The following is a 25,323-nucleotide window of genomic DNA, read 5'->3' as shown; positions in this document are numbered from 1 at the left end:
TCGAACTTTGATTGAAATTTTTCTTGTTGATTTCGCTACCTGTATATCCTAGGGGGTATCTTAAACACAACATAGTATTATTATTATTATTATTATTATTATTATTATTTTGGTCTTCCCCTTTTGGTGTATCCCTGCTCCATACTTTCTTTTCTCTGAAAGCATCTTCATTTTCTAAGTTACCAAGATTCACAAATGTCAAAGACATCTTTCAGTTTCATTTTTCTCTCTCTGCATTCATAACTAATAAGTTACTAAATCTTGAAGGTCATACATTTCTCTTATCTGATCCCTCCTCTCTACTCATTCAGCCATCATCCTAATTTGAATGAATGCTCACCATCACTTGTCATTATTACAATAGCATCTTAACTGCTTGCCCAAGCTTTTAGTCTCTCCATTCCCATAGCCATCTTCCCTTTTAACTAAAATAATCCTCCTAAGTAAAAAAGTTCTTGTTCAAATCACTATCCCCCTTAAAAAAAAAAAAGAAATAGCATCACTCCTACACACACACACACACACATCCTTAAAACAACATTGAAAGTGCCAAGATCCAGCCTGTCTTTTCAGTTTCATTTTAAATTATTCTTCTATAGGCAGTTTTCAAAGGAGGAAATCTAAACTACCAACAACTACATAAAAAAGAAAAAGATCCAAATACTGAAAAATTAGAAACACAAGTTAAAACTCTAAAACTCACACCCATTAAATTGGCAAAACTGATCCAAAAAAGGGGGAAATAACAATTGTTGGAGGAGCTGCAGTAAAGAAAACACATTGAGCTGCAGCAAAGAAAACACTATAAAGTGGTCCAGTCCTTCTGAAAAGCAGTTTGGAACTATGGATCCAAAGTCACTGAACTGTACATATGCTTTGACTCAGTTATGCTTCTACCAGATCTATACCCTAAAGAGAACCCCCTCCCAAAAAAAATATTCTAATGTACACAAATACTTATGACAGCAATTTTTGTTGGCTTAATACTTTAAAAATGCTTGAAATATATTTTGAGTTATAGCAGAAATAATGACAACAAGAACCATTGCTAGCTATTCAAAAACTATCTCAGCAATACTGTATATAACAGAAAACAACCCCTTTCTCTGTACTCACCCCCCAAAAAAAAAATCTCACCAACAACTCAGAAGTAACCACAATGCCCAGCACTAGGGGTGGCTAAATGAATTATAGTAAGTTAGTATGATGGGAACACTATAAGGCGATTAAGAATGACAAGGATGGAGAAACATAAACAAATCTGCAAAGACCTTGATATAATAATGTGAAATAAAACAAGGGAGAATCAAAAGAACAGATTGCACAGTAATTATAAATACGTGAGATTTTAAAAACATGAATGAAAATTAATCTACAAAAAGAAAATTCTGACAGACTCAGGCATTTTTTAAGGCTATGTTATACTTGGGAATTAATTTAAATAAAAATAGCTACTAAACAAGTGTAATCAAATGTACTTCCATTCAACATGGAGTTTATAATAAATCATTATATAAAATAATTTAATATTCATGAACATCATTGTTAAATATTACAAGTTTTGAGCAGAAAGTTGAAGAACTTCTTGGATCGGTATTACAGCTCTGCTGCTAATGACAGATTTAGAAAAATTACAAGAATTTTCAGGGTCCTTATGAATCAGTACAAAATAAACCAGCACAGGTTACACAGACAGGTATATTGCAGTTGATTTAGGCACTCAAAAGGGGCACATCTGTCTTCAGTTCCACAGATGACATAAATGTAGATGTGTGTACATATATACATATACATAAATATATATTCATATACATACTACACACATCCATCTATCTGTCTGTCTGTCTATCTATCTATCTATCTATCTATCTATCTATCTATCTATTTCTCCTCCTGTTTTATAAGATCCAGAGTTTTTTAAGATCAGGTACATTTTTTAGGTAGAAAAGTTACTTATTTAAAAAAGAAAGAGGATGCTTAAGTTGTTACAAAGGCCTTTAGCATACCAGACCAAAGAAATAATATTTTCTTTATCGTTCATTTAGTTAATTAGCATTTGTTAAGTTCCTATTCAGGCAGGTAAATGGTACAGTGGATTGAACACTGGACCTGAAGTGAGGAAAGTCTCAGCCCAAATCCCACCTCATACACTTACTTGCTGTGTGACTCTGGGTCACACTAGGAGACCCTGGCCCATGACCACCCAGCATGGCATGCCCTCATCAGGGAATGTGATGTGCTCTATAAGCAAAGCAGAATTGAATTAGCCCCAATAGGTGAGATGTACAGAGTTAGGGAATGTACCCCAAATGTTTGTTCATAGGGCCTATGTGTGTCCAACCTATGGCAGAGCATTCAGGGCTCGTACGGGTCTGATCAGCCACAGTCTGACACTCTGTAATTCGACTTTAACATAGGTCATAGCGGTCTTCTTCGAGAACAAGAGAAAAACTATAACCAACCAAGTAGGAATCAGATAATTGCAGCCATCAAAAGTTGGGGTTTAATCATGTGAAGAATTCATAATGGCCATTCTCTTTAGCAAAAGTTAGAGTGATTTAGGGGAAAGGTCTACAGACAAAGAGAAAGGATACAGTAGACTCCAGGAATGGTAAATATGAAGTTGAGTTCAGAGAGCAGAGAGAGGGAGTTTATTAATTAATGAAGAAACAGATAGGGGATCCAAAGAGACACCATAAGTCATAGTATTAGGAGATACTCTGTGGTAGGGCAGGGATAAGGGGAAAGACACCAGGAGGCAGAGGGCCATGGCTTGTCTAACTTTGAGCATCTCGCATTTCTCCTGAGCTAATTCAATTCTGATTTGCTCATAGAGCATAGCACCTTCTCTGAGGAGGGCACGCCACACTGCGAAGGTCCTCTGCCAATGTCTCCCAAGTCATTCAATCAGTACTAAAGTTCTTAGAGAGACCTTGAGAATATCCTTGTATCGCTTTTTGTGACCACCTTAGGAGTGTTTGTCCTGTGTGAGTTCTCCATAAAATGGTCTTTTTGAGAAGTATACATTTGGCATGGAATTGCGCTCTCTACAGTAGAGATGGAATTCTGGGTAGTTTCATTCAAGAGAGGACCTCAGTATCTGGTTCCTTTTCCTGCCAGTTCCTAAGACAATTCAAATGGAAGTGATTCGGGTTCCTGGCACAGTGCTGGTCCAGGTTTCTCGGGCACACAGCAATGAGGTCAGAGTGTTGATGGAGCCACATTGATTGTGATAAGAACATGATCCTAGAGAGATGGGCTGAACACCTCCAGAGTGTTCTCAACAAACAATCATCAATCAATGCTGAAGCCACTGACTGCTTATCTCAGTTTGAAATCGATCCCTCCTTGGCTAAAGTTCCAAGTGAAGAAGAGGCTTTAAATGCCATTAGTTTCCTTTCATGTGGCAAAGCACCTGGTACTGATTCTATGCCAGCTGAGATTTACAAGTAGAGGGTCCCTCGCTCATACAAAAGCTGACTGAAATTTTCTGGATTATATGACAAGAGGAGGTTATGCCCCAGGAGTTCCTGTCTTAGTCTTGAAATTCTTGTAATAAATGATCAATCAATAAACAGTTCTATAGACCAGGCACTTCTAAAAAGACACACAAAAAAGAGACAAAAGATGGTTCCTGCCTTTAAAGAGTCCACAATCAAATGAGATAATCTATTATTCAATCCTCACAAGGAGGATTATGCTATTATTATGTACCTTTTAGAGATGGGAAAACTGAGGCTGAAAAGTGAAGTGTTTTTCCTGAGTTACATATCAAATTAAGTGACAGACAGGACACATACATTTTCAAGGCAGGATTTGAACTCAAGTGTTCCTGACTCCAGGTCCAGAACTCTACCCACTGTACCATCTAGCTGTCTCTTAGTTATAGATTGACTTTGGTTCTTGTTGAGTGCAAACTTAGTGATGACCACATAGATCCTCAATCCCTGACACAATAATGGGTACATCGTAGGCATTTGATGAATGCTTATTAATTGATTGTTGGATTGATACTTCTTCTGTATTGTATCAATCTCAGTAAATTTATCAAGTCTTATCAATGAGGGGATATCTCCTAGCTGATGATCTCAGAAGCCATAGAGACTCATAAAGGCTGTCAAGTAATTTAACAAGTATGGATTAAGCTGCTAACTCTATACAAGGCATTAGATGAAGCTATCTTTCATACATGCAATGCTTTCTCCCTTCATCTTTAACTTTTGCATGAAGTCACTAGTTCCATAGCTTAGTCCAGGGTCTACCTCTTAAAGGAAATCTTTCCTGATCTTCCCTTCCTGTTGGCAAAACATTCCTCCAAATACAATGAAATAAAGGTATATGTATACACACATGCACACAAATATACATGTGTGTGTATATTATATATATGTATATATATACATATATACATATACATATATATATATATATGCAATATCTGTAGTTTTCTCCTAGGCCAATGTGGATGTGAAATATTCAATAAATGTGAACTTTGTGGAAAATAAAGCTAATGATTCAGCAAGGGCTCTAGTCCCATCACTCCATCTTGATCTGATCTAATATCATTCATGGCACAAAATCTTGGTCTGAAATGTCTCACCTTGAAATCAGAATGATGTTTACAAAGTCATTTCTGTAAACTCGAAAAAAAATTGGATCTATTTTCCCTCATTTTTTTTTTTTTTGGTAAGATGATCATTCATTTTAAGGAACCTCTCCTGATCTCATGGCTGTTGTATTCTTTGGCTTCAAACACTTCTTGAAGTTGGTTTAGTCCAAAATGGTCAGTCTTATTTGCATTTCTGTGTTACAGATCAAATTAATTCATAAATTTATCTATGTACCAGGAAATAAACCAGGAGATCTAATTTCTAATAATTAATCACCAAACTAAATCTATATTCTGTATCAGGCAGTGTGACTGGAGATACAATATAAAAAAGGAACTAATCTCATAGAAACAGCTAATGTGGAAAGAGATATATAGATGATTGAAGAACTAATAAACTAACAAAACACTTTTATACACAAAGTCAGATCAAAACAATTGTAAAAATTATCAAGCATTCATCAATAGTACCACCTGAAAGCCATGATAAAGAAAGAGCCTAGAGATCATATTTCAAGAAATTATCAAGAAAAATGGCCCTGATATTTTCTTTGTGAGGCAATTGGGGTTAAGTGATTTGTTTAGGGTCATCCAACTATTAAGTGTTAAGTGTCTGAGGCCAGATTGTAAACTCAGGTCTTCTGACTTCAGGATCAGTGCTTTATTCACTGTGCCATTTAGCTGCCCCATGGCCCTGATATCCTAGAACCAGGGGAGAAAGTAGATGCTGTGTGAATCCACCAATGACCATCTAAAAAAGATCTCAAAATGAACACTCCCCGAAATATTATAGCAAAATACAAAAACCTCCAAATCAAAGAGAAAATACTTCAAGCAGCAATTAAGAAAGCATGTTACAAACCATGGAAAGGGAAACTAAGAGATGAAGTGCATAGAGCATAGAGCCTGAGTCAGGAGGACCTGTATGCAAATCCAGCTTCAGATACTTACTAGTTCTGGAACCCTGGGCAAATCACAACCCCAATTACCTCTAAAACCAAAACCAAAACAAAACTCAAAAAACAATCTTGGAGTCATTCATGTTAAAGTGACAAAGAGCTTAGAATATGAAATTCTAGAAGGTAGAAGAGCTGGTATTATAAGCAAGATTATCCTATCCAGAAAAACTGAGTATAATTCTTCAAAAGAAAAAAAATGAAATCCAGATCTTTCAAGAATACCTGATTAAAAAAAAGAGCTAAATAGAAAGCTTCACTTTCAAATACAAGATTCAAAAGAAACACAAAAAGTGAAACATGAAGAAGAAATCACAAGGGACTGAATAAGGCTACTCTATTTGTCTTACTATGTGGGAAGCTAATACATGTAACCTTTAAGAACTTTATCATTTTTAAGATAGACAGAAAGGTTCTACATAGAAAAAGGATACAGGAGTAAGTTAATTATGTTGGGATGATGCAAAAAAAATGGAGAGGAGAAAGAAAATTTCCTGGGAGAAGAATGAAGGGAGAAGAAGAATAGAGGAAATTATCCCACATAAAAGAGACACATGATGGGTAACCTTTGAACCTCAGTCAGATTTAAATTGATTTAAAGAGGGAATTCATAGACACACAAAAAGACATATGTACATGTGTGTATGTCTTACTGTCTTACTGAAATCTGTCTTACTGAACAATTAATTAATTGAAATGTACTGGAGCAACAATTAGAATTATACAGGATTTACCAGTAGCTACAATAAAAGACTACAAGTCCCAAAATGCTATATATTGACAATCAAAAAAACTAGGGTTGTGGCCAAAAATATTATATCTAGCAAAATTAAGCATAATATTGAACAAAAAAGACATTTAATGAACTCTGATTTTCAGGATTTGGGACTCAAAACTAAACTCACTAGAAAAATTAATATATGAGCCAAACATCAAAACTTCAAAGACTTAACAAGGATAAATCATTTATGTTTTATATGTGAAAATATGAATCATATGACTCTAAGACTGATATTAGTAATTGGGTAGATATTAATTATTAGAGTGATATTATTATTGGGTAGTTCAAAAGAAAGATTAGAGTGGAACTGGGTATAATGTGACTCTAAAAAAGCAAAACTGTCTAGGAAAAGGTAAAAAAAAATTAATCATTGTGTTATACAAATGAGGTAAAAGAAGAAAAACCAACAGAGAGGAATTAGATGAGGGAGCAGTTCCAATATTTATATCTAATCTATATCTTTCTCTGTCTTCAATCTACATCCATATCTATCATCTTTCTATTTATCTGTATTTCTATCGACCTATCTAGCTATCTATATAACAAGAATGCACCATCAAAAATCTATAAAGAAACAAGGACAAGGAAATAGGATAAAGTAGAGTGCAGGAAAAGTATGTAGATTAATGGGAAAGGGATGAAGGAGGAGGGAAAGTGTTCAAGGAGAAGATAAGAGAGGGATTCATGGTGAGGGGGAGGTTAAATAATAGCAATAAAAATACCATATGAAGAAATGCAGCTTAGCAGTATCATCTGAAATACAATCATATTACAAAGTTATAATCATCAAAACAATCTGATATCAGGTGAAATATAATTGTGATGGAGTAATAGAAAAAATGAAGAGGAGGATACTTTCAGGAAAAAAAAACATGGGGAAAAAGATAAAAATATAGGAAGACATGAACTGATGTAAAGTGAAATAACAGATCCAGGAGACTAGTGTATACAACAGTACTGTAAAGAGGAACAATTATAAAAGTCTTAACTCTTCTGATTAAGAAAATGATCAAAGACAATGCCAAAAGACAGATTATGAAAATATTATCTAACTCCAGAGAGAGAAGCAATAAATTACAAATGCAAATTGAAACACATTCCCCCCTTTTTTTGACTTTTCTTTTTCCACATGGCCAAATACGGAAATATGTTTTACATAACTTCACATGTATAATCAATATCAAATTGCTGACCTTCCCAAAGAAGTAGAAAGAGTAAAGGGGAAGGAGAGGCTTTGGAACTCAGAATTTTAAAAATTAAATGTTAATTATTTTTAAAAATATATTTTTTCCAATTATATTTAAAAAACATTTCTAATATTCATTTAAAAAAACTGATCTATATATACTATTTTTTGTCCCTTCTATCTTCCCTCCCCCAAGACGATAAGACATTTAGTATGGATTATACATATACAATCATGCAAAGCATATGTTTGTGTTAGTCATATTGCGAAAGAAAACACAGACAAAAAAAAAACATGAAAAAAATCATGTAAAAATTGTACATTTGAAATTCTTTTCAGATTCCATTAGTGCTTTCTCTGAAAGTAGGCAACATTTTTCATCATGAGTCCTTTGGAATTGTCCTGGATCATTGTACTGTTGAAAATAGCTAAGTTCATTCACAGTTGAACATTACACAATATTGCAATTACTGTGTTGTCCTGTTTCTTCTCACTTCACTTTGCATCACTTCATGTAACTATTTCTGGGTTTATCTGAATTTATTCTGTTCTAATTTTGGGGGAAATACGTTATGAAAAAAATAAAAATATATCTACAAAAAAACAAAAAAGAACTCAAATCAATGATCTGATATTTAACATTTTTAGATCTGAATTTTATGTCACAAATAAGATTCCTATTGCCTGGTGGGTACTTTATTGTATTGGTAATTAAAAAAAATATTCTTTGAAAATTTGAGCTATTTTTCAATGATTTGCCACAGATACAATAAGAATTAAAGGAGGCCTTAAAAATCAAAGAAAGGTAAAGATGCCCCTCCATCTCATCTATCTTATTCAACTGCATCTAGATAGCATAATAACTTTTGTTTTATATGAGTATAAGAGCAAATGATCATATGTTATGAGCAGGCAGTTCTCATTCAAGATACATTCAAGATACCAACAATTAAATAAATAAATGTCCAAATTGCTAATCGCCAGCAAAATGTACCTCAGACTCATTAACTTGGCAAAAATAACAAAAACAGAAAATGAGAAATAATGGAAGGTCTCTGAGAACTTTGCCATTGTCTTTTTCTCCCCCCCCCCTTTTTGTCACTAAGATTAGCCATCAGAAATGCAGTAACCATTGGATGAATGAACCGATAACAATCACATCTTCTATTGGTTTGCCTTTCTGAATCTGGGTACCTTATGTCACCTATAAAATCTAAATCTCTTCACACTTTTTTTTCCCTCCTTGAAACCTCCAAAGTAGCTCAGGGCTTCTCATTTAAAGAATTTGCTTGGTGAATTGTGTTGAATGGAAAGAACTGATCACGTATTTCTATGAAGTCAAACATTAATCTAACATACCTCAGATATTAATTTATCCATACTACAATTTTACAAGTGGATTTATGAGGACTCATTTAAGATTTCTCTTTCCTGTAGCATAGTGGAAAGCATAGTCAATTTAGAATTAGGAAGCCTACGGACAGATTTAAGTTTTGTCTTACTGTCCTTATGAATTTTGGTAAGTAACCATTTCTGTGGGTCTTGATTTCCTCATCTATGATATTAAGAGCTGGACTAGGAACTCTTTATTGCCCTTCTAGCTCTGTATCCAATGAACCTATGAGAGGAGAAATATTTTGGGAAGTCAAGATGAACTCAAGAACATCAGACTGAGTCACTTGGTCGAAAACCTGTTTTGTGATAAATCAGTCTGAACAGTTGATTAGCAACCAGTAACTTGAGAACAAGAAGACCAAATGTTTGAGGTTTCCCCCTTCACCACCGTTCTCATGTTTAACAGTATGAAAGTTCAAAATGATGGCATGTTCTTCTAATTACAAGCATTCTTTGCAATAATGTTTAAGAATCTATTGCTTTCCCTTACCCTCAATATGAAAGAGAGTATGAATGTTTCTTTTAAGATGCAAGAACAATTGTAAAGAGGACAATAACAGAATCCAGATTGGGAGGTTCAGTTTTTCCTTTGACTTTCAAAGGAAAATACTATTTCATTTGGTGACTGTTGGAAGTTTGGTAAGAGTTGTATTGTTTTTAAGTCCCAAGAGTCATTTAAATTTTATAATTGTTATTGATGAAAAGAAGTAGTAGTAAATCACACACACACACACACACACACACACACACACACACGGAATCAAAGAGAATTTTGAAAGGATGACCCAATTTTTAAATATTATTATAATGAATTCTTGAACCAAGAGAGATGACGTGAGAAACAAAAGATTTTTCAATTATTCTGAGATCTTCACTTTGCAGAATGGATAGTTGTTTTTGTTCTTAGAAAACCAAATGGCGCCAGCAATTCTGAGACCATTTCCATGTTTTCCCTGGCTTCTCTGAATTCTGGTCAAATAGTGACCTACACTTGATTATCCTCAATCTAATGAAATGTCTGGAAATTCTTACTATTTAAAGAATAGCTTGAAGATGCCTAGAACATCTGATCAGATCATTGTCAACATTCCCTTCAGTGAGGCAATCAACACCCATCCACATCTGTCTATCCCCTATTACTCTGGTTCATGTTCTTCCACAAGTTCACTACAAGGGGTTCATTCAAGATAGTAGGGGCTTTCCTTAAGTTCTTTTAATGGTAACAATGGAGCATTTGGACTATTCATTGGTTTATCTTCTTTGTTATGTCACAACTTCATCATCTTTTTAAATGATTTCCTGGTTGAATGCCTGTTTTCTGGTTGAAGGGACTATTTTATTTTTGTCTTTCCTTTAAATTTCTGTAACTCAAATAATGCCTAGGTGATATGATTTATAAAAACTAGCACAGAGTAGGCACTTAATAAACCTTTGTTAAATGGAATTAAATTATTCACACTTACATGAAATAGTAATGTTTTATCATGTAGATATATAATGTTAAACTATAAACCCAAAATAGATGTTTTATTTTCTGCCTTAATTTAATATTATATTATCAATATTATTTTGTGTGTGTGTCTAGCTTTGGACTTCCTCCTGCTTTCATCCATGTATTTAAAATTTTCATTTTCCCTCTTTCTTTTGTGCTGCTTTCATCAATCTACTACTCTTTTCCCAACTCCCTTCACATAGGAAAAAAATGAACACCCCCAGGGCAAACAAAACAGACATAGGTTGGCTAGCTACAGATCCTTCATTAAAATAAGGGATAAATGTTTCATTATCAGTCTTTTAAAATTATGATTGATCATTGCAATGAATTGTTTGAAGTTTTAAAGAATTCAAAATTTGTTTTGTTTTGTTTTGGTTTTTACATTATAACTATTGTAATTCACCTCTTGTTTCTGCTGGGTAATAGTTGATCTAAGTCTGCCTAAGATTCTCTAAAACTGGCCTTTTCATCATTTCTTATGATACAATAATATCACATGATATTCACATAAAATAATGTGTTCAGCCATTCTTCAATTGATGAATACTACCTTACTTTTTGCTTCTTTGAAATAATAAAAAAATTCAGCTATAAATATTTTGATTATCTATCAGTCCTTTCCTTCTGTTTTTAATTTCTTTAGAGTATAAAACCACTAGCAGGTCCTCTAGGTCAAAGGTATATATAGTTTAGTGACTTTGTGAATATACTTGGAAATTACTTTCCAGAATGGATGATCGATTGATTCATAGCTCAATCAACAAATCATTAGAGTATCTTTATTCCCAGTGACCTTTCAACATTTGTCATTTTCCATTTTTGTTGTTTTGCTAAGCTAATGATTATCAGTTGCATTTTTCCTGATTAATTAGTGGTTTGGAGCATTTATTCATTTGATTGTTGGTAGCCTGGATTTCTTTCACTGAGAATTGTCTGCTTATATCTCGTCTCCATTTAGCTATAGATGGAATGTCTCTTATTTTCATATAATTGAATCAATTATTTACATAGCTTAGATATTAGACTTTTAGTCAATATTGATTAGAATAATTTTCCTTTCTAATTTAATATTTTCCTCAATTCTAATTAATATGACTTTTGCTTGAAATAATAATAATAAAACTTCTTGACTTTAGGTAATCAAATTGTTCATTTTCTATCTCTCTTTTGGTCAAGGGTTCTTCCATTTGCTTGTGAAAGAAATGTCCTTCCATTCTTTTCTAATTAGTTTATCATGTGACCTTTAATATTTAGGGCATATACTTGGAACTTATGGTGTTATATGATGTGAAATACTGTCTAATGTTCATTTTCCCCAGAATTATTTTTATTTCTCTCAGAATGTTTTTTTTTATTGAATAGTGAATTTTTAACTCAGTAGATCATGTTCTTAAATATACTGAACATTATGCTATTGCATTCAGTTGTTTCTGGATAATGATTACCTAATTTCTTTCATTGATCAACTTTTCTAATTTTAAAATAGGATTTTTTTTGATATTATATTGTAGTAAAACTTTAGATCTAGTCCTGGGAGTCCACTTTTCTTTCCAATTTTCCACCATTATTTTCTTTTAAGATTTTAGAATAATTGTTCCTTAATATGAATTTTGTTTTAATTATGTCTGGTTCTACACAGTCATGCTTTGGTAGTTTGATTCATAAGTCATTCAATATGCAAATTAATGTGAATGATACTGGCATGGAGCAACCAGGAGCAATTAATTCTTCTTCAATTATTTGCTTGTTTTATCTCTAACATGTTTTCTACTTTTCATATATTTCTTCGGTTTATCTTTTAGACTCAGATATTTCATATATTCTACAGGAATTTTAAAATGCAATTTCTTTTTCTTCTGTGTTTTTGTTGAGATTTTGCAGATAATTTACAGAAAAGTTGATGAGTTGTCCCTTCATTTTATATTCTACCACTTTACTGATTATTAACTGTTTCTATTAAGTTAAATTTTTAGGGAAACTTGCATGAGCTGATGCAAAATAGTGGGAACTAAAAGAAGAATAATTTATACAACAGCTACAATAAATATAAAGAAAATAATTTACAAAGACTTCAGAACTCTGATCCATGGGACAACAATTTCTTTGAATTGATACAGAACAGTGGAGCAGAATGTATAGAAAATTTTCCTTAGAGCTAAAAAATTCTAAGTGTATGTCCTACTTTTGCCACAAACTAACATACTCAGAAGAGACTAATGAAGCATGCAACTATCTGCAAAGAGATGGTGGACTACAGGTACAGTATGAAACAAAAATTTTAGATATGGCCAATTTGGAAATTAGGTTTTTTTCCATTGTTCTTATTTGTAATAAAGGAGGGCTGTTTTTTTAGAAAAAGGGAAGGGAAAGTAGGAAAAGAAGATTGGATGGTTAATGGAGACTCAATTAAACATTAAAAAGTTCACAAAAGAGAATGCAAAGAAATAGAGAAGTAGACAGAAACAAGCAGAGTAGTATGAATACTCTTACATTATTCTGCATGTACTTTTTAAAACATAAAAGATTGAGTTCCATATATATATATATATATAACATGTATGTATGTATATGTGCATGTGATTCTTGTGTAACCCCTGTTCCAAAGCCAATTGATATAGGATGCTCTCCTTATTGGTGGAGGTAAAAACCCTGCTCTCTATGAGTGGTAGGATGGAGTTTAGGACCCTCTAAACTCCCCACAGCCTTCTTTTTTTTTCCCAAAGCAGCTGGAGTTAAGTGACTTGGCCAGGGTCACACAGCTAGGAAGTGTTAAGCGTCTGAGGCCAAATTTGAACTCAGGTCCTCCTGACTTCAGGGCTGGTGTTCTATCCATCAAAGTCTTCTTCCAGCATAGTCCCTCTTCAAGAAAAAAAATAGAAGGCAACACAATTCGAAATTACATAAAGGAAAATAATCTAGGAAAATATGAGAGAAGGTTGTAATCTCCATCATGTTCCTATATTCCAAGTTAGCTATATTGGAGATTTTAGGGAGTTTGCCTTACATGAGATTCAGGCCACTATCTCTTAGTTGAGCTGATTTATCTTACTCCCTATTGAAAAATGTTTTCATTCTGTATTGTCTGATATATATTCTTCTATGTTTACCTTCTCTGGTTTCTGTTTTGCTAGGAACTGGGATAAATGGATTTCTTTGCTATTTTCCATATATATTTATTGTAGAACTGATATTAAGTGGGAAAGTATTGTCAAGACTTGGTTATGGAGCTTAGATTCTCCACCCCCAAAAAAGTACAAAGTAATCAAAATTTAGATAGAACCTGATCATATCTTCTACATTAAAAAGATTTAAGAGAGCAGATAGACATAGTACTAGCCCATGACCTCCTCTCTCAGAGGGGAACAGAATGGCTTTCAGTCCTAACTTCCTGCTTCCCTTCCTGGCAGAAAAGAAAGTCTTCCTTGGAGAATTGTGAGGGAAGTAGGAGCTAGAGATATAAGAACAGGATATAGAAAGACTATAAGTTATAGTATTGGGGGCAATTTATATTGAGAGACAGTTTTTTAACTGGGAGTTTCCTATAATTCTGAAAATACACCCCCCTCCAACACAATCCATTAAATTTACTATTTAAATTCAATGGACTCCAGTCAGGATTTCTTTGTTGCTTCCTTGTACAAGTAATACTGATTTATTAAGAGACTGTGGTCTTGAAGATGAGGTAAAAATTTCCCAGGCAATCCATACTCCAGGGTAGTGAAGTAGGAACTAATTGGTAGAAGTTGCAAAGAAGGCTTGATGTGAAGAAAATCGTTTTAACCAAGAGAATTGTCTAAAAATCTGGTGCGCTATTTAAGGAAGTGATGAGCTTCTCATACTATAACATCTTCAAACAAAGGTTGGATGTCTTTCGAATTTGTCATTAGTGGGGTTTCCTTTTTTGAATATCGATTAGATTGTTCAACATTCAAGTTCTTTCCATGTGTGGAATTTCTGGGATTCTCTCATAAAAACTCAGAGTTGCAAAGGCTATTGGGAAGACCCAGTTGTAACTGTTCAGCTCTAACTTACTTGGCATTGGAATCTGTTCTACTCAGTACCTCTGTGTCTATAATGAGGATTTCCTTTATCGTAGAGGTAAAAGTCCTTTAGAGTCCATAGGCTCATCATTGACAAGTTGGCAAAGAGGAGAGCAACTAAATTCTCTAGGACAGATAAAATCAAAGCCAGATCCAGAAGACTGGAGGCAATCCAGTCAAGCTTTGGTTCAAGGTCAAGCACTGGTCCTCTGTATTCCAAGGTCATCCTTTAGAGATTAGCATGAAGGACACAGCTTTCCACTCTGAGCTTTCCAGGGGAGTCTTGTTCTCAAGAGCTGCAGGTCATATAGTAGCCTGTATCTGTTCCTTCCAGGTCCATAGCTCCACTGAGTTCTAAGTTTCTGCAACTGTTCTGTTGTGAGAATCTCTACATGAGCTTGCTGCACAATAATGTGTCAAAGTAAAAGCTTGAATCTTGCACTGCAAGGCACCAGGGAGACCACTGTATCCAGCCTTTGGTTTTTATGGAAATAGAGGCTGAGAGCCATGGAGGTGAATTAGTTTCCATAAAGGTCAGAGAATCATCTTCTCGCAGCCAAACAAATATTCTTACTTCTTTGTTAAACTTAGATAGTGCCCACAGACAAAAGGGAAGTGTTAGCTTTCATTACAAAACAGAAATAAGAACCAAAGTTATATCATTTCTTTAAAATATATGAAGGCAGTAATGCTCAATATGGGGGGATGGAAATCATTAAATTTGGCAAGAAAGGATGTTGTTTGGATTTCCACTAATGCTACTGGACCACTTGTCCACCTCAGGGAAATCACCTGCCCTTTTCCAGCCACAGTTACTTCATCTGTAAAATGGAAGGGACTGGTTTATTAGTAGAACTCTTCAGACTTTTTCAGCTTTAAATTCTATGATTATAAATCAATATCTGTCTGAATTTCCCCATACATTGCATACTAACTTGGTTTATTCTATGTTGTTCTATAATGAACCTCACTTCCATGAAGGTCATTTGCCTGCACCTGTCTCATCCCCTCTACATCTGTATTGAAAAAAAAAAAAAAAACTAGTTCTTCCCAGACCAAAGTTACACACTGCCTTTCTACCAATTCTGCTCTATTGCACATTCATCCTCAATTTATCTCATTCCTTCATGGATCTTTGACATGGAAAAACAATGGTTTATTCAGTTATCTCTTGAAATATTACTATTTGATATAGCCTACACATTCATGGACCGCTATCTCGGAAGAGCTATCAGGGAGTCCATGAATTTTATATATTTAATCCATTTGATTTCAATATAATTGGTTTCCTCTGTGTGCCTACATATATTTTTATTTGATGAATTTAATATTTTTCTGAGATGGGGTCCATAGATCATACCAGAAACCAAAGCAGTCCATGACACAACGAGATCTCCAAATCCCTAATGAAGACAGATCAAGGAACATTGTGAATCCTGAAAAGGCATCTATCTAATGGCATCGAGACCCCCATGGGGCATGGCCTTGAAAAATGCTCAGCACAAATCTGAAATCCTCAAAGCAGGAGACATTTAGTCATTCCGAATTAGAAAAGGAGAAGACAAACAAGACCCAAACTAAGAGCAAATGTAAATATTTATCGGGGGGGGGGGATGTTTTGCACTAGCATCCATTGAGACTGTAATAGAATCATAATGACGCCCAGAGATTACTAGACCTGCACTTCTGGGGAAATCACAGCTTTGCAAATTTTCTATTTTCTCCCCTCCATGACAGTTAATTCAACACTTCAAAGTGTAGCTGGTAAATGAGGCGAGGAGTGATAAATGATGCTCTGAGACTGCTGAAATCTGATCCCGGGAAGATAAAAGCCAGGCCATTTCTGACTGGCACAGCTGAGACAGTAACAAAGAAGAGAGAAAAAAAAACATGAAGAGGACAAAAAGTGGAGAAGGGGAAAACACCTCCCAAAATATTTCAAAAGAAAGACATCAACCGCAAGGAAGGAGACAAGATCCTTTTTTGATGTGGAGACAGAAAGAGACAAGAGACAAATGAATAAAACATGCCATCCTAGAGGAAAAACAAGAAGCAAAAAGGGGGAGGGGGCTTTCTCCTTTCCAAAAGAGAGCCTGACTGACTGCCCAGGCTCTCCCTCCAGGCAGCAGAACAGCCTAGCCCAGCAGGAAGGAGACCATGAATCTCGACCCCTAAGTGTTTGTTTGAGTACCAAGTGAAACCATTCCTACAAGGAAACAAAACACCTGGCCAGACAACTGAGAGCTCTGAATGCATTAATAACTCTTCTAGCTAAGATGGGAGATGTGGCTTTAACCACAGTCTGGAGAAAAAAGTGCCCTCCACCTCCATATTTGCCAAGTTGACATTAATAAATAGAGTGCCCCTAGGAAACACAGAAAAGGCAAGTTTCAGCAAATAGTAGCTGACATTTAGATAGCTCTCTAAAGTATACAAGGCACTTTGGACACATTATCCTATTTGAAGGGCAGTAAGGTAAGTGGAGAGAACACAGCACTTGGAGTCAGGAGGCTCATGAGACTCAATTACCACCTCACATCCTATCTGGGCAAGTCAGGTCAGTTTTCTCATCCTCAATATTTTTATCTGTAAAAGGAAGGTGTTGGATACAATGCTGTGTTGGGCAGAGAGAAATTGAAGAATTGATAAAATTGATCCCTGGGGCAGGCAGGGAGAAGGCACAGAGAGAGATCAGTTTAGCTTTGTGGTCTCATGCTATGGGGAGATCATCTAGTCAGAAATCCAAGTTCTGTCAAAACCCCTGAGGGCCCCCTCTGTAGAGGTCTTGAGCAACCTCACCTTGCCATGTCCTGTCAGAAACTGCAGTCATGTCCCTGCCCATGCCATACTCAATGACCTCCTTAGGGACAGTCTGCCATGGCACCCTATCCCCCGTTGTCTTTCCCTTTGCCCCTCTCCCTCGCCACATGCTATCTCTCCTATCTCCACTATGTTTCTCAACCCCACTTCTCCTTATAGCTAACTCTTTTAGGATATTACATCTCTTTCAGGATTTAGCCTGCCAGCTAAGGGCCTTTCCCCAACTTCATGGGGTGCTCCCTTTCCACTGAGCTAATTTTCCACTAGGGAACTTGTTTTTTGCATGTTTTCCCAACTCTATTTCATATTTACCATTTCTGCTCCTTTTATCTCATCTGCAACCACTTCCCTTAAGTAAGCCGACCTTTTGCCAAAGAGAATGGCCATGGGATTTCTTCACGTGACTGGACCCCAACATTTGGTGCCTACTATCATCTGGTGTCTACATAAGTCACATCAATGGGTCTTATCTTTATGATTATATATCATTTTACAGAGAAGGAAACTGAGGCTGAGAGTTTCTATGTTTTTCCCACATCACAAGTGTCAGAGATTGCTTTTAAGCCAGGTCTTCCTAGGGCCAGTGATGTGGCTCCATACCACAGGAAATAAATCAGTAGAAAGCTCATTTGTTCACCACAGACACACAAACTTTAGAATTCTCAAAGGAGATGCTGACCAACTTAAAGTTTTGTATGGCTACCTGTTCTGATGAGGCAACTAGGTGGTGCAGTAAATAAAACACTGGGCTTGGAATCAGAAAAAAACTTAATTTTCATGAGGTAAAACCTAGCCTCATTTACAAGCTCTGTGACTTTGGAGCTTTGCTAAGTTTCATCATTTAGAAAATGAGCTGGAGAGGGAAAATGGCACATCACTCCAGTATCTTTACTCCCGTCCCCCCAAAAAAAAACACACAAAAATTGATGGAGTCACGAAGAGTTGGACACGACTCAAAAGTATTGAACAATTTATTCTGATTGTGTGAAGCCGAGAATTAGTAGCCTATTGCTATTCTTTAGGCTGTGTAGAGGGACTCTATGTGAACAAATAACTCCGGGTGGTAAAATGGGCTGGATTGCCTGTGTGTGATTTCATGTAAATCCCTTTTGATAATATCTTTCTCTGAAATTTCACCCTACAGCTCTAAAGAAAAGTGATCTTGTATAAATGTTTCTATTTTGTTTTCCTCTATCAGATTGTGAGCTCCTTGAGAGGAGGGATTATTTTGTAACATTTTGTATCCCCAGCACTTAGCATGGTCTCTGGCACAAAGTAGGTGCTTAAGAAATATTTCCTGACTCTGACTCTGAGATTCCTTATGACAAAGTATATGGAATATTTTACTGGGAGTCTGTAAGCCCTAAAGTAGAAATCCTGCTTCAGACATTTCCCAGTTCCATAACCCCAGGTAAGATGCTTAAACTCTCTGAGAAGAATCCCTTCTATAATATACCTACATCACAAGGTTATTACAGTGCCACAATGAAATGTAAAGGGCTTTGCAAACCTTGGGGCACTGTAGCCAAGGCAACTTTGTATGGGATTATTTTTAATGATGTGATTCTCTTCAATAAGAGTTCAATAGGAATGGTTTCACGACAAGTTACCCTCCTGAACTTATTAGTTTTATTATTTTTTTAATGTTCTGTAGACTATTGTGCAAGTGCTTTTTGTAATTAGTTGAGATGTAAACCCATTCTCCCCAGGTTACTAGCAGCATCGTTGGGATAACTCCAGTGGTAACCAAGGGAACAGGGAAGGTATTCATCGCTCTTCTCTCTGAGGGTATCATGAAGATATGAGCAGTGCCAATTAGGAGAGAAATTTAATGACTCATATATACACATTTTCTTGACTTTATCTTTGAATTCAAAAGTATGTCGTCCATTGTAGAAAGAGCTACAAATTGCACAAAGGGGTTTACTAAAAATTGTGTGTATTCGTGTGAGTTGATATTGCTATTGTTGAGTCTCAAAGACCCCCTCTGAGGTTTTCTTGACAAAGATACTGAATTGGTTTGCCATTACCTTCCCCAGCTCATTTTATAGATGAGGAAACTGAGGCAAACAGGATTAAGTGAGTTGGCCAGGGTCACATAGCTAGTAAGTGATTGAGGCAAGGTTTAACCTTAGATCTTTTCGACCACAGGGACAATACTCTACCCACTGTCTAGCTAGCTGACCATATGTATGTGATCCCACAAGGGAAAAATGGTTTCCAATCCATGCTTTGTGGCTTTCAGAATTCCATGACACGTTGCTAGAAATTCCTAGAAAGGAAGCATGGCTACCAGTGAAATATCTCATTTTTACCTAGCTTATGACCCTTAGGCACCACTTGTACAACTCACTAAGAGTTAAGATTTTTCAAACTGGAGAGATGGAGGTAGGAAAATCTTAAAACCTCTAAAAACTAAAGCCCTTTATTTAGAACAGTTGGAAAGTCTCAAGCATGCCTTTGGAACTTCTTCCAATTATTCAGAGCACAGACTTAATTCATAAATAAGAGCTTTTAAATGGTTGCTTTGTACAAAGGATAGATTTAAATGTTACATATCTAATGGTAGATCAGCCAGCAGATTAAAATAAGCCTGTTTACAGAGACAGAGGGATGAGAAATATTTATAGAGAAAACCCTTTCAGATGATACACAAAGAGCGTCCAACCAAAACACAGTCACAATTTCAGACACCATATGGCCAAGTGTCTGCTTTAATGACCTAATGTCTAAGTGAAGCCTCAAGATGCAGCTTCCCTGGATCACTTCCCTTCACCCAAGGAGCAACAAAGCTTCTCGATGCTGCTCACTACAAAGTAGTTCATGGGGAAATGGCATCTTTTATTCATGCCAGAACCATTACAAAGACTCCTCTCCAAATCGTGAACCTTGGAAGGCCTTTCTTTATTGAAAGCTGAAACCCCATCTGAAGACATTATATAAGTAAAATCTAAGTGAATTCAAGAAGTCAGACTCCATCAAGAACTCTAAAATTTTCACATGGGAGAAGGTCAGCTTCCATGACTAGGGTACCATGTCCATTTCATTTCTAAATCCTGAGGTCCCAGATATGGTATGTGAGCTGAAGTTTAAACCGATATACAACCATTCAAGGCTGATGAGAGAGCACAGAAAACAGTTTTGATGGCAAAGGAGTTACAACTAGCCCTGGAGTCCAGCTTTGGGGATGCAAGGAATAGGGATGAAAAGGAAAGACTAGTCTTCTTGCTAACAAGATCTTGGCTATTAGGGCATTGTGGGTTCAAATTCACAACTGAAGTGGTCATCAAGAATGTTTATTTTTCTAGTACTTTTGAGCTGAGGCTAAATTTTATTTTTTATTTTTAAAAAAGCTGACTAAAATCCAATAATTTTGTTTTATCCAGGAAATCCCTACAAAATATCCATAAACATTCATTTAGGTGTTTAATCATTTGTTTATTTGTGCAATCATTCGTTCATTTGTTTGGCATGGATCTATGGTTTTATCAGTTTCAGGAGCTTTCAGTGAGGAAAATCACCATCATCTGAGATCCACAGTGAACTTTGCAACTTAGCACAGTATAAAATTGCCCTAAAAATGGAGAGGTAAAGAATCTTTGAACATAGAATCTTATATTAAAAGCAAAATAATCAAATAGTGATCCCATCTAGGTCATTTTGACAAAAGGCTCAAAAATGGAATTGTGTAATGTTCTATGGAAGCACAAAACAGTCCTTGATGGAACATAGGTGGATAAATGGGTCCTCAGACATTGACCTGCCACTGTCTGGTACTTGGGAGAAGCTGAGGTACCCTAGTGATTTGTGTTTCATGATTTATACAAGTAGCTTACATTATATTAGCTAAGCATGCCATAATGGGAAAGAAAAGTATAGGTCATGAGCCAAAGACTTTTTTCCCCCTAAAATTGAAACTATATGTGTATTTGGAAAAAATGAGTCAAAGGTTTTTTTTTTTTTTTTTTGAGGGGGTTGGGGAATAGATAAGTGGGAAATGTCTACTCATTCACTAACACTATGAGTTTATTCTGAACTTTTGTTGAAAAAATATATTTCTGAGAAACCCAATTCAATATGAATGAAGAGAAAACTCTGGTAAGAATTTATTCTCAACATAATTGTTGGGAGAAAATGACTATCCAAATCTCCGTTGTATAGCAAATCTTCCATTTAATGAAAGAAAATGCTTCAATTTAAGCAATAAACACAAGGTAGCTTCTACTTGGAATTTGGCCCTCTCATAGGTCCTAAATTCTTAAAATTCTATTTATCCGTTATTAAATCAGTTGCAAGCCCAACTTCAGGAAAGCTGCACCAAATGTTCATTACTTTTGTGATGACATTGGAGTATAATCAAATATCACAACTAGCCAAGTTACATGCTAATACATTTTTTGCCTTGTTTAAATATCCATAATAGAATTGAGTAACTATGTAATGATTTCTAGGCCTCTGGTGGTCCATATGTTATGAACAGACTGTTGTTGGAGTAGTCCTCCTCGATCTCTCAATTAGGAGGAACAGATTCATCATTTCTCCACTCCAAATGAGGAAGTTTGGAAGAGCTGCTGAAGGTTTGGTATGACTCCCACATTTAACTGTAGAAGGACACGGAATCTTCCTTTTGTTTTCCATTTTTCTTGACTCTGGTTGAGACCTAGACTCTTCCTGTGGACCTTTCTTTTTCCCAAGCAGAGATCTTGAATTTCTAGTCATGGGGAGTTGATTGATCACAGAAGTGAACTGAAGCTGGTATGTTTCAAAAGGAACTTGAACCCAGTCCTTACCGAATCTAAGCCCACGGCTCCATCTACGCCATTACTTATCTACTCTTATCACTCCATTACTGCCTTCTGCTCTGAAGCCTTGGTGCCTCTCTCAGAAGTCTCCATCAGGTTTGTGAATTACATAAGGATGTTGCAACAGGCATCAGATGCTATGGTCCCTTTGCCAAAACCAACACTATATCACAACATGCCACAGAGACATTGGCTACAGAACCATTGCAAGGCTAAAGCTGGATTGCATGACATAGTTTGAAACAGAGAACACATTTGATGGTATTTTTAAAGAGTTTTGACAGACAGATAATGAAAACCAGTGAAAGGGTCTGGCCATTGGTGAAATGATTCGCCCTTGCTGGGATTATAGACCAGAGAGTGGCGGACAAAAATTGGAAATCATTATTTTGCAATTATAAAACATCAAGCATGGCCTTTGGCTCATCATCACAGAATTTAATTTCCAAGCAGGGGGCTGATAACTATTCATATCAAGTATCTGTCCAGGAATGGATTCAAGGGAATGCATAGAATGCCAAATTGGGCTATAGGGGCTTCTGAGTTTAAGTCTAGATCAGAGTATGTTCACGACCTCTGGCTATGGCCTGAATGGGTTCCAAAGCTGCTTCCTCCTTTGGGACAATTGAATCAGCAGCATCTAAAGGTCAGAGGGCTCTTTGAGCCATGACTGTTTGGACCCACTTCCAGGTGACTGAGCTTGTCCCAAGGGGACCATTTCACTGGTCATGAATGGTGCCAAAGTCACAACACTGTGAAGACATGCGCGACTTGCAGTTTCTTAGAATGGTTAAGGCTTGATTGAAAATGGTTTACCTTTTGTGCCTGGGGAAGCTGAAAAATAAAGAACAAAAAAAAGAAGAAAGCCATCATTACATAATAGATTCATTGGAAAGGTGAAAACTGATTTCTTTATAATTTCCAGATTGTGCAATGAGAATTAAAGTAAAAAAAAAAAAAAATCCCAGAAAAACAATAAAATGAAACCAAAGTCATTGGAAAACAAAACCAAGATGTCAATCAATTCTGCTTTGTATCCAAAGCCCACTCATAACAACAGACAGGTTTTTTGTTATTGTTTTTGTTGTGACAGAAATTGTGTTAAATAAGGGTGAGGATATGGCCAACAGCTGGGTGATCCATTGCACTGGGAGAAAAGGATTCATTTTCACAGTGAAGTGCAAGCACCAGTTTCAGCATTGGATTTTCATTTCCTGGATTCAGATTTAATATATTTGGAAGAAAGCTTTGTTTGGAAGATCATAACATTATGGAGCTAAAGCCAGGAAAAATCACAGAGGCCATCTAATCTCACTCCCTCACTTTACAATTGAGGAAACAGACCAAAGGAGGAATCAGTTTTCCTCACCATGAAATGAGGCGAGTAGTATGGATGACATGGATTTTATCGCCTGGATTTTAATCTATGAGCAGAGGATCTATGGTACCAGGAGTGCAGAAACAGTACAGTTATCTCTGTACTGCAGAAATTCTTCAAACTTTACTATTTAATGGGAATAAGACATAATGATCCGAGAAGAAAGTCTTTAAAGGGTTGGTCATCTGGTCCAACCACAAAAAAAGAAATGGCAAGCTTTCCAGTTAGTAGAGGGAAGGAAGAAGTCTCAATGAGATGACAATAAGAAAGGTAACTCCCATTTTATAAGCACAGATTTGTTTCTCCTTATATCAACCATCAGTGACAGATATCTATATTAGATCTACATCATCTACAGCAATATCAATCGTTTAATTATTTGTGTTATGTTTTAATTAGTTATGTTAAATTCAACAAATATTTTCCATTCAACTGCTCAGTACCAAGCACTGACCAGAGCACTGGGGACACGAGGACAAAAACAAAACAGTCCCTGCTCTCAAAATGCTTCCAATCTCCTGGTGGCCAGAGATGACCATCTAACACTTTGGGTTGCGGCTTTTCTGAGAGGTACCTTGGGAAACATTTTATAAATTAGGGGGAAATAAGAGAAAATTGTTGAAATAGTTTTAGTACCATGCAATACACAGTAAAACTTACTAATGACACTTTTAGAGGGATGGAATGAGAAGTTTTCATTAGAAAGAACAAATATTGTAAATGGATACAGAACACCTAGAAAAGGAAACTTCTACTAATGCAGGCTGCCATCTTTTCTCCAAATTAGCACCATAGAGACTTGCCTAGAGCACAAAAGGTTTGTCCAGGGTCATACTTTGGGGATGGGTCAGAGGTAAGATATAAATACAGGTTTTCTTGGCTCTGAAGTCAACTTCCTAGTTGACTCTAATACTATTCTACTTATCAGAGATATTTTTAGGATACTGTTGACATTAACCGGGCAGCTGAGGGGTGCAGTGGATAAAAAAAAAAATTAGGCCTAGAGTCATGAAGACCCAAGTTCAAATCTGAACTCAGATGTTTAGCAGTTTTGTGACTCTGGGAAATTCACTTAATTTCTGCATACCTCAGTTTCCTCCTCTGTAAAATGAGCTGAAGAAGAAAATGACAAACTATTTCCTTTTGTTTGCCAAGAAAACCCCAAATGGGGTCAGGAAGGGTTGGATATGAATGAATAACAACATTTACATAGTTCTTCCAATAGCAGAGAATACTTTTCATGCTGATCTCATTTTATATTTAATACACTGAGAAAACAGATTTGTTTTAAGGGTCATAACATGATCAAGCTAAACTTGGAAAGACCCCAGAGACCATTTAGTCCAACTTCTTCATTCTACAAATGAAACAGAGACCCAAGGACAATGTATGACTTGTGCAAAGCCACATAGAAAATGAGGAGCAGAGGTGAGTGGGGAAGGCAACACAGTACAGTATAAAAGTTTTGGAGCTTTCAAACCCTGAGTATGAAATCAAAAGCAGTTCCAATTTAGTTTTCTGTTGGCAATATGACAGAAGGTACCAGGCACAGTGGAAAGAAGTCTGGTTTTATCATGAGAACCTCTGATGAGGTTCTTGAATTCTATTCACTACTTGATAACCACATAATCTTTCTGGGACTCAGTTTCCTCATTTGTAAAATCAAGGGATTGAACTGGATAGTTTCTGAAATCCCTTCTGGCTCTAAATTTATGATCTGTCCAAAGTTTTGTGTGCACTATTAGACAGAATACAGGTTTAGGGACATGATTATAGTCATAGAACTAGGAAATAGTAGAGATGAGATTTGACACAGTTCTCTCTGAATTCTAAAATCAAAGTGCTTACCACCATACTTAGC

At 36.0% G+C, this 25,323-nt stretch overlaps 1 protein-coding gene across 2 annotated transcripts in view; it reads right to left on the bottom strand.

The window, feature by feature from the left end:
• CACNA2D3 (calcium voltage-gated channel auxiliary subunit alpha2delta 3) overlaps nt 1-25,323 on the bottom strand; it is a 1,005,807-nt gene that overhangs the window by 271,903 nt on the left and 708,581 nt on the right. Inside the window, exon 14 of one of the 2 annotated variants that reach the window (XM_051978988.1) lies at nt 22,901-22,918. The exons of the other annotated variant lie outside the window; for it this stretch is intronic. Coding sequence (XP_051834948.1) covers nt 22,901-22,918 — 18 coding nt within the window. The remainder of the gene's footprint in view (nt 1-22,900; nt 22,919-25,323) is intronic. 2 annotated transcript variants of the gene reach the window in all.

This window comes from Antechinus flavipes, chromosome 1 (assembly GCF_016432865.1).
Source record: "Antechinus flavipes isolate AdamAnt ecotype Samford, QLD, Australia chromosome 1, AdamAnt_v2, whole genome shotgun sequence".
NCBI lineage: Eukaryota > Metazoa > Chordata > Mammalia > Dasyuromorphia > Dasyuridae > Antechinus > Antechinus flavipes.
Note: the sequence above shows the minus strand (reverse complement) of the source record. Positions and strands in the feature narration are given on the sequence as shown.